Here is a 10580-nt window from a genome sequence, read left to right as displayed (position 1 = left end):
AGGAGAAGGGCGAAAAGCTTACTCGTCTCCCACGCGGAGGAACGTCACTGCCTGGACTTGCTGTTAAAAAGATGACCGGAAAATGAAATGTAGTTATTTACTCGGGCGATCTACCCATGTTCTGCGTATTTGTTGAATTATTTATTTTTTAGGTGAAAAAAAAAGAAAAAGAAAAGCCGGAGGCGCGAGCGCTTCTTTTCTCTCTCTACTAACTCTTTTTTCTCTCCATGTGACTGTGAGATCACCGCCATCTTCTCTGCTCTCTCTCTCTCTTCTTTAATGGTGGGAAGAGGCCTTGGGATCTGCAATGCCACTCTTGTCACCTCTTCGTTAGCTCTTATTAGAGAGGGGAGAAAGAAGAGGAAGAAGAGGAGGTAAGAGAAGAAGGGGGAAATCTTGTTATTGCTTTGGATATGTGAAAACCCTAGTGTCTTCCTCTTTCTTTCTCCCTCACTCTGAGCTTCTTTCTTGTTCGCGGGAGCTAACGGCTTTCTTGGCCTAGCTCCCATCTCTCTTTCTCCTTCTCTCTCTCTCTCTCTGTCTTTCGCGCTTGCTCGTTTGGATTCAGAGAGAGTAAGAATGTGGAACAGCAGAGCGCTATTAGCGCTGTTCTTCTTGCTGTTTCTGGTGCTATTGGCGGACGCTGCTGCGGGTCTTAATCGGCGTCAGGTTCATGACTCGGAAAGGAAGTTCATTATAGGTGAGAGAAGCGAGAAGATCGTTGTTTTAGTTCGCTTCTTTGTTTTTTGGCCTTTTTCTGTTACTTTCTAGTCGTTTTTACGTGTTCCTGTTCTTTTTTCCTTTTCTTTTGTGGATCCGGTTGAGAATTCTTAATAGATTTTTCTGTTTCTGTTCGTTATTCTCACCGCATTTGCGATAATGTTTAGGCATTCTTCAATGTGCTTGTAATTCTGGTAGCCGAGTTTGTTTCTTTTTTGCTGTTCTGGTTGTTTTCGTTCTTTCGTTCTTACTTCCTTTTCCTTTTATTGATTTTATGGAAAACTAACCGCTTCGAATGGTCTGTCAATGTTCTCTCTTTATTATTTCCCTCATGGGATTGAGAAGTTTATCGAGCTTCTGACGTTTTGGATAGTCTTTTTTATTTTTAACTTTATGGTTCTCCCATGCCTATTGTGATGCTAATATATTTCTTTTCTTTCTTTTTGTCTTCAGAAACCGCAGTCCTCTGTGATCATTATCATCCTCTTCTTGATGAAATTGATTTTTTGTAAAAAAAAAAAAAAGTTTAGTGTGCGTCTTTCTGCAAGTGTACTTAACTAGCTTTGTTTTTTCTTTGCAACACTTATTTTCATTTTCTATAATCATGTCGAGATTTAAGATTCGAATCGGAACGATTGTTGGCATGTGAAACATTATATGCTATGTACGTGTATTTTGTGTGTGTATTTTGCGTGGGGCTTAGATCTCTGTCTAAACAAGAAAGTCTGTGTTCAGGGAATGAGAGTTTGGCACCTCTAGCTTCTACAGTTCTGCTGTTTGACCCAACAACAGCGCAAACAAATGAGGGGAAGCCAGAAACGAATGGCTCTTTTGTACTGGCAGATCATAGAACTAATCGACCTGATGTACTTAATGGACTTAGACGGTATCGAGGAGGATGGGATTTTACCAACAAGCACTATTGGGCTGTAAGTACTTTATTCTTCTAATAGTCGTTTTTGTACTTTCATAAAGATCCATTGTTTGATATGTTTGAAAGCTCTAAAGACGGATCTATGGAGATCATACAAGTTGTTGCTATCTTTCACATTTTCTGCTTGAATCTATGGGACCATGCACATTGAAGCCAATAATGAGTTGATTTAAATGCACAGCTGTGGTTCCATCTGCGGATACCATGCTTCTTGAAAATTCTAATCAGGTGGATCCATTGTCTGAAACTTGAATGCAGAGACGCCTTATAGATATTCTAGTACCCAATACAATATGGTGTTGTAACCAGTTTCTAGTTTCTGGACGGACTATGAGGCATTTGGTTATTTTTATCGAAATTATTGTTCGCTTTTATACAGGGGAACAGATTTTCATTGTTGATGATGCCTTTTCCTGTTTATTCTTTGACTTTACTCATTTAATATCTTAGGCATGACAATTCTCGTGTCTGCACACATATCAGTGTGCGTGAATGCGTTTACTAATTGCTAATTGGCATTTGACTTTCTCTTAAGAACAAAGCATATGACAGAAGAAGGAATAATAAAAGAAAAGGGGCTTATCGTGTACTTCTGGTTGATGATGTGATGCTGGTGTTTACATAATGATAGTTGTCTATCATTCTTGCGTTATGTGTTTCCACCGAAGCTTTTCTTTTTTAACTTATTAAAAATGTTCTCAAAATTGCATGTTAACATTTATATGGTGTTATTGACCATTTAGATGATCTCATAATACCCTCTAACTGCTGGTTTTGCAGTCTGTTATATTTACAGGTTTTGGAGCGTTTGCTGTTGGATTAATATGGTTCATTTTGTTTGGCTTCACTTTGGTGATGATTTATGGCTGTAAGTGGAAGGTAGATTTTGGGAGGAAAAATTGTTGCAGAGCTGGATGGATTTGTTTGTCATTGCTTTTTGTCTTCACCTGTGTTGCAACGTAATTCTCTTGAACATCTCACGATTATTCTTTTTATATTTTTAGCTGCTTTCGTTTCTCTCTTGATACTCGTAGGAGTATATTAAACTTATATTCCAATTCTTTTTTCTTAATTTTGACAGAATTGGGTGCATCCTTCTCTCTGTTGGACAAGATGGGTTCCATAAAGGGGTGTCACGTACCTTACAATTTGTTGTGAATCAATCAGACTTCACTGTTCAGAACTTGAGAAATGTCTCAGAATATCTGTCCCTTGCAAAGACTGTAAATGTGGAGGAAGTTTCCCTTCCGTCTGATAACCTGAGTGAAATTGATAAATTGAATAATGAATTGAGTAGCTCTGCAGATATGCTTGATGAGAAAACTGCTGAAAATTCTATCAAAGTACAGAAAGCTCGCAATGCTGTGTAAGATTCTATAAGTTCATTGGTATCTGAATAAAGGTTCAAGATGCTTCTATTTTGCGCTTATTATTAATTGCCAATACGACTCTGTTATGTGGTGCAGGAGATGTACACTGGTCGTGATGGCAATAATTATGCTGCTACTGTCTGTGCTTGGTTTAAGTATGTACCTCTCAGAGAGCATTCCCCGTCACAAATATTTTCTGTTTAGTCGGATTCATTAGAGGCAAAACAACTATACATTGTCTTTTAACATACAATGAACTGTACTCTTCTGGGTACAGTTCCTACTCCGTCTTCTTATCCTTCAGATTAAGCATATTTTCAACATATGCTTTAGGAAATTTTGTAGTCATTTTCATGTTATTGTACATTTTATTTTATTTTTCCACAAGTATGGACCAGGACACTTTAGCATAGCATCTTAGGATGCAAGGACTCATCTTGGGAGACCCTTGAAACTAGTCAGTGTTGGATGTGGATATGTGATAGGTTTTGAGCTTTAGGAAGTTAGATAGTTTATACACTGGAAGTTTTGTGCCTCTCCATGATTTGTTAACTATTTGTGTTTTCACATAGCTTATTGTTGTTCTTATTTGTACTGGTTGTTTTGCAGTTCTTTCCATCCTCAGATACCGGCATGCTATGTTCATGTATAATTCTTCACCATCTGTTTTTTCATTCATTTTTGTTGTCATCACCGAACCATTTTCTTATATTCTTTGCTTTTCCCTTTTCAGATTCGTGTTGATTGGCTGGCTGCTTGTAGCACTTGCTTTCATTTTTTGTGGAGCTTTTGTTATTGTTGACAAGTAAGAGTTTTTTTTTGTTGGTTACTTCCTTTTTTGGTTGGTTATTTAGTCCATTTGTAACTAAAATGCGTAGTGTACCTGGCTTGTGGATGGAATAAGCAAAAGTAACTTGTTTGTTGTCTCTGAAGGCAATTGTCATACACGTGGTCTTGTTTCTAGTGGTGATTTTTGTTTACACTGAAGGTGCTTAGTATGAAATGATCACATAGCTCCTTAAGGGGATGTGTGTGCAGGAGAGAGAGAGAGAGAGAGAGAGAGAGAGAGAGAGAGAGATTTTTTCCTACTGTGCTTTGTATGAAAGAACATTTCTGTTTATCTCAGTGCTGTTCATTTGAAGCATGAAATGAGGAATAATAATGCTTGTGGTGAAATTTAACTTGTTTGTTTGGACATGATTGTCAGCTTGCTTTGCTTGTAAAATTTACCATTGTGCTTGATGTGGAAAGTTTACAATAAATGGATAACTGAAAGGTCTTGATATGTAAAACAGAAAATTTTCTAGTGAATGAGGGAAGTGCTTTGAGCAATTCATGGTGCATCTTGTTGCTCGAGGTAGATCAGACTCTTATCTTTTCATGCATCATGTAACACCATCAATCTAAATTCTAAACCATTTGATAGGTTATTCTATCCAACTAAAAGTGTTCTCTGTTTGTTTCTTTTCTCCAATATTTGCATGTTTTGGAATGCTGTTGCAGTTTTGGCATCTTTCTGGCACAGCTTTCATTTTTCTTCATAGAAAATATTCAAAAGTCTGATGATTTTTGGATGTCTTTGTTCCAATGCTATCAAAGACTGGTTCTATCGAACTAAATCAAGTGTCCTCTTTTGTGTTTGGTTCTCCCATCTTTGCATGTTTTGTAATGCCTTCAAGTTTTCAGCACCTTGCCAGCATGGCTTTCATTTTTTCTTCATAGAAAATGTTTCATGAGATAAATTTTGGTTATATCTTTTCTGCAGTGCTATCACGGACACCTGTGTTTCAATGAAAGAATGGGTCGACAATGCCCAAGCTGAGAGTGCTCTTAGCAACATTCTTCCATGCGTCGATGAAAGGACCACGAATCGAACACTTTACCAGAGCAAGGAAGTCATTAACGGAATTGTAAATGTTGTAAATACAGCTATCAACACGAGTGCAAATTCAAACCCGTCCCCACACCATGCTCACTATATCAACCAGTCTGGCCCGCCAATGCCCTCTTTGTGTTCACCCTTTGACTCACAGCTGCGTGACCGCCAATGTCTTCCGGAAGAAGTTTCATTCTTCAATGCCTCACAGGTAAGATGCCACTTGCTGCATGGATCAAATGTTCAGTCTTGGATTTGATTGATATCTACTTTAGGCTTATCACACTTGAGGAATGAGACGGGCTTATCACACTTGAGGAATGAGACGGGTATAATTCATGAGGCTCCTAGCAATAAGCCTGGTACTCTGGCTTTCTGAGTTTGTGCCTGGTCAGACCAAACCCATGTCTGACATGGTTGAACAGAACGCTCGTCAGAATTGCTTGTGCTGAACATTTGATGTGTTTTTCGATGTGCATGGACCATATATAATCAACTCGTAATACATCAGATTTTGCAGGATGACCAAGTATCCAATTATGTGTGCACTCGATACCATGCCGACTTGCTTATGCTCCTGTCTTTTTCTTTGTTCAGGTTTGGCAGAACTACATATGCCTGGTTTCTTCTCAGGATGTCTGTATCAGCCCAGGGAGGGTGACTCCGGACGCATATCAGCAGCTGGTGACTGCTGTAAACGTGAGCTACGCATTATATCACTACACTCCATTCCTCCTCAACCTACAGAACTGTAATTTTGTTAGAGATACTTTCAACACCATAACAACATCGTACTGCCCTCGTCTCGAGCGGCGCCTGAAGCTGGTGATCGCCGGGCTGGTGCTAATCTCTGTCGGCGTTCTACTGTGTCTGGTTCTCTGGATTCTATATGCGAACCGCCCCCGAAGGGAGGAAGAGTTCGTTCACACACCAGTGGTTAAGGTAACGACCAACCACACAAATGATAAAATGGAGCCATAGGTTTACCTGCTTAGTTTTCTTGAGATTTCATGTATATCCATGTGGGGCGAAGTCCCATTTGGCAATACGTAGCTTTTCCTGCTGTTTTACTCTGTAAATTTCAGAATGTCACCGGGCGTTTTTAATTAAGTTGTAGGGATGGCATGTTCTGATGGTAAAGGCCACACCATGCCCATCGTTTGATATAGTAGGCTCCCGAAGCGTGTGTAGATGTACTATGCCACGTTTCCATGATCAGGTCGGATGGCCCCATGCACATGATGCATGATGAGTGATAATTGTACTGTGGAGGTCCATAAATGCGGACCTGCCATGCACGTGGTTCTGGGTTTCATGATGTATATTTTATACTAAAACAATGTAATAGAGAAGGGCTCTACTTGTGAAAAGAATATCGAGATATGTCTCTGCCTAATTGGGTTCGTTTATTGAGTTTAATCTGACGCCATTATATTATCTGCCGGATTGCTTGGACAATTTGACAAATGAGCACGGTTTAGAGTGTATTAAGGCATCAATATGGATATCAGTTTAGGTCAGGAGTGCCTCCTTAAGAATGCCATTGTTGCAGTTTCCCTCTCCCTCTTTCTCTCTCTCTCTATATATATATATATACCCACATACACACATGAATGCACACACTTAACACTCTCCGGCAAATCTTTTCTCATTTGTCGATTCCTTCAAAAGATGTGGGTTGTCAATTTTAATCCTTTTAAAAGGTCAAGTCAAGCTTCACCAACAGTGAAAATTCTCTTGGCCTTCAATTGATTGCCCTTCTAAACATTGAATTCCAGAATGTTTGACACTATATTAATAATTCGAGCCACGCCAATTATGGAACTGTAACAGGTTGCCAGTCTGGGCTAATAAATGAGTGGATCAAGTTGAGATCCTCTTGCTCAGGCTTGATCAACTTGAGGACGAGAACTTGTTCATTAACACATCAGAAGTCCTAAGCACGATTGGGTCATTTTTTAAGAACGTTTGGTAAGCGTTCATCGGATTTAGTATTACAGATCTTTCAATTAATATCAAAATACATGCATAATGTAACACATACATTATCATCCTGTGTAGTAACATTAAACACAAAACGATATAGAATACTGAAGGACAATGTATGAATCTTTTAGTTGTGTGACAAGTTCTTGCAGGTGTAAAAAAAATTGCATAATGTAAAGCTTGTAATCTGTTAATTATGTTATTGAAATCCAACATCTAAACTGTGGCTTAAGCCAATTCCAGGAACAGTAAAGCTTCATAGGGTCTCTCTATCCAGATGTAGTTCATCTGCATGGTCCGCATCTTCAAACACGTTCATTTCTTCGAGTCTCTCTTTTATGGTGCCCAAATCATTATGCCTTTCATGCCGGTCGGAATTCAACCAACAAGGAATTTCTTTACCTTAGAACCGTTACGACTGCTTATCATGTCTCAGATGAAACGTAGGTTCATCTTATTTTTAGAGAAAGAGACCGACACATTGGTTTTGGACATCTGAGAGACTTCATTTGGCTGAGTTCAAATTTTATGGCTGGCTTGTGCCGTTGAACTTGTCTGTAAGATACTAAATAACGTAGATCGCAAGATGAACGACTGAACCTTCTTCTCTCTCTCTCTCTCTCTCTCACACACACACACACACACACACACATTAATTTGGACCGTGGTGCAAAGGATGCAGCATTTTGTTATTCGGTTGGAGAGCATACAGGAAACTGACAGTATGCCTGTCAGTTTGTCTTTCCATTATTAGATGAACCACTTTCTCTCTCTAGATGTCAATATTAAACAGGCATTTGTTACTGAAGAAATACTACTGATCGACAATGGTTCCAGATGTTGAACATTCTATGGTTGGCGCGGATGAACATAATGCAATAATTAAATCTTGTCTGTTAATTTTTGGATTACCATAGAAATTGCCAAAAACTAAATCAGATTCTTAGATCATGCCTCTCAAATGTGCAAGACACCTGTTTTGTTTTTCGTCCACAAATCTAATCGTGAATGCACAATATATGAACGTATGAGGATGAGAAAAATCATTGAAAACTGAAGTCTAGCTTGAATTTATAAATTGAAAGAAACTAAGATCATTAATTTGAAAAACTTCACAGAATCAGATTCTGTTAATTGTTCCAGATGTTGAACATTCTATGGTTGGCGCGGATGAACATAATGCAATAATTAAATCTTGTCTGTTAATTATTAGATTACCATAGAAATTGCCAAAACTAAATCAGATTCTTAGATCATGCCTCTCAAATGTGCAAGACACCTGTTTTGTTTTTCGTCCACAAATCTAATCGTGAATGCACAATATATGAACGTATGAGGATGAGAAAAAATCATTGAAAACTGAAGTCTAGCTTGAATTTATAAATTGAAAGAAACTAAGATCATTAATTTGAAAAACTTCACAGAATCCAATTTATGCATCTGGTTTCCGTGAATTTCTTTTTCACTCACAGGATTTAATTGGACATTTTGCGGCGATTCAGATGGTTTGATTAGTGAAAAGTTATGCTTACAATCTTCCAATGGCAGGAGATACATAAAGCAAGATAAAGTGGGAGACATGTCTGTTAGATGCGTAAAGCAAAGATGTTTTTGTGTATTTGGAAGCGAGAATGGTAACGGAGAAGGAATTAAGCCACCACTAGAGAGAGAGAGACACCCTTTAATTGTAAATTTGCTGAAGAAATGACCACCATCTTGTGTATATGTAATGTTGTCGCAGAGATTTCAATGCAATGGCGGTGGCTCAAGTCACCGGTGCTTCTGGAGGATTTAATACCTTATATTCCAGAGTTTTGGAGTGGACAAAGAATCTGATTCAAGTGGCATTTAACTTTAACTGCAAACGGAGGTTGTCACACATTCAAAGTCCGGTTCTAGCTGGCCCGGCCCGAAGACTTTGTCAATCGGCAGCCCAAGCCCGGCGTGCTTACTTATCGGGTCAAGTTGTCAATGGGTACCCCAAGCCACTTATCGGGTCAAGACTGACCATCAACTTTATATCCGTTGGGTGCTCAGTTCCATGTCCACTCATATGTGAAACCTTTAATATTTATATTTGAATATCTCAAAAACTTTTAGCGACGTGCTGAGATATTCTAAGAATGTCATACACAACATATGAACAGAGTTATCCGAGATACACCAAAAGTTTTTAAGTAAAAAAGATGGTTGCTAGTGTCTGGCCCACCTAAGAGTTAATGAACCAGCTCAAGCCTGGTCCATCATGGGCCAGTACCCAACTACCCATTAGATACCAAATGCGTTGCCCACCCTTAATCCAAACCCTTCATTGTGCAAGAAATAAGCGTGAAAAATACCACAAAAACACAACTTTGGAACTTTACACATATAAAATGTGGATTTGAAAGTAGCTACAACTTTGTGTTTCGTATGGAGTACGAAGATAATGTTGGATGCATATTTGAGATGGAAAATTACCATGTGAAATCCATAAAACAATTTAGGGTGGGCTTGGGTACATCCTCAAAATGATGTTTTGCTTCTCAAATTTTTCAAAACTTTGTTTTCTTTCAATAATCTGCTGGGGTTTCATAACTTCATTTTTCACCCACAACGTCCTCTTGAGGAAAAGCAACTGTTTATTTACTTGGGTTATTTATTATACATATCTCAACAACCTTGGTTGTAAACCATACTATGAGCAATCATCCTGACATGATTATCAAATTAATTTATATGTGTGATTCATTATCAAATTAAGTCAAATATGTGATTCTTTTTCTTTCAACCATACATCATCTGGTTTCAATTCTTAAAGAGTGAATCCGTTTGCCAATGGTGGGAGAAGAAGAAGAAGAAGAAGAAGAAAGAGGCTAGAATGAGTGCAGCAAGGTTTATCAAATGTGTCACAGTGGGTGATGGTGCAGTCGGGAAGACATGTATGCTCATATCTTACACCAACAATACTTTTCCGATGGTAATGTAGAGCTTGTAATCTCTCTCTCTCCCACAGACACACATCAATTTGGACCGTGGTGCAAAGGATGCAGCGTTTTGTTATTCGTTTGGAGAGCATACAAGAAGCTGACTGTATGCCTGTCAGTATGTCTTCCATTATTAGATGAACCGCTTTGCTACTACTGATCGACAATGGTTCCAGATGTTGTACTGTACATTCTATGGTTGGCGCCGATGAACATAATGCAGTAATTAAGATATTTTCTCTTAATTATTAGATTATCATAGCAATTGCCAAAACTAAATCAGATTCTTAGATCATGCTTCCCAAAGGTGCAAGACACCTGTTTTGTTTTTCGTCCACAAATCTAATCGTGAATACACAATATATGAATGTATGAGGATGAGAAAAATCATGGAAGACTGAAGTCTAGTTTAAATTTATAAGTTGAAAGAAACTAAGGTCATTAATTTGAAAAACTTCACAGAATCCAATTTATGCATCTGTTTTCCGTCGATTCAGATGGTTTGATTTGTATAAAAATATGCTTATAATCTTCGAATGGCAATAGATACATAAAGCAAGATAAAGCGGGAGACATGTCTGTTAGATACATAAAGCAAGATGTTTTTTGTGTATTTGGAAGCGAGAATGGTGACGGTGAAGGAATTAGGCCATCACTAGAGAAAAAGATCCTTCAAGTTTCAATTTGCTGAAGAAATGACCACCATCTTGTGTATAAGTAATGTTTTT

At 38.3% G+C, this 10580-nt stretch overlaps 1 protein-coding gene across 1 annotated transcript; it reads left to right on the top strand.

Annotated features, from left to right (window-relative positions):
* Nucleotides 1–222: 222 nt before the first annotated feature.
* Nucleotides 223–6296, top strand: LOC116248885 (uncharacterized). The gene is made up of 9 exons (XM_031621910.2): nucleotides 223–700; nucleotides 1456–1649; nucleotides 2435–2613; nucleotides 2736–3020; nucleotides 3121–3179; nucleotides 3634–3670; nucleotides 3758–3829; nucleotides 4790–5111; nucleotides 5498–6296. Exons 1-9 carry the CDS (start codon nucleotides 580–582, stop codon nucleotides 5879–5881), a joined length of 1653 nt encoding a protein of 550 aa, XP_031477770.1. The 5' UTR covers nucleotides 223–579; the 3' UTR covers nucleotides 5882–6296.
* The last annotated feature ends 4284 nt before the right edge of the window (nucleotides 6297–10580 follow it).

The sequence above is a fragment of the Nymphaea colorata genome, chromosome 2 (genome assembly GCF_008831285.2).
Source record: "Nymphaea colorata isolate Beijing-Zhang1983 chromosome 2, ASM883128v2, whole genome shotgun sequence".
NCBI lineage: Eukaryota > Viridiplantae > Streptophyta > Magnoliopsida > Nymphaeales > Nymphaeaceae > Nymphaea > Nymphaea colorata.
The sequence above is the reverse complement of the archived record's forward strand: the minus strand, read 5'-3'. Positions and strand labels throughout refer to the sequence as shown.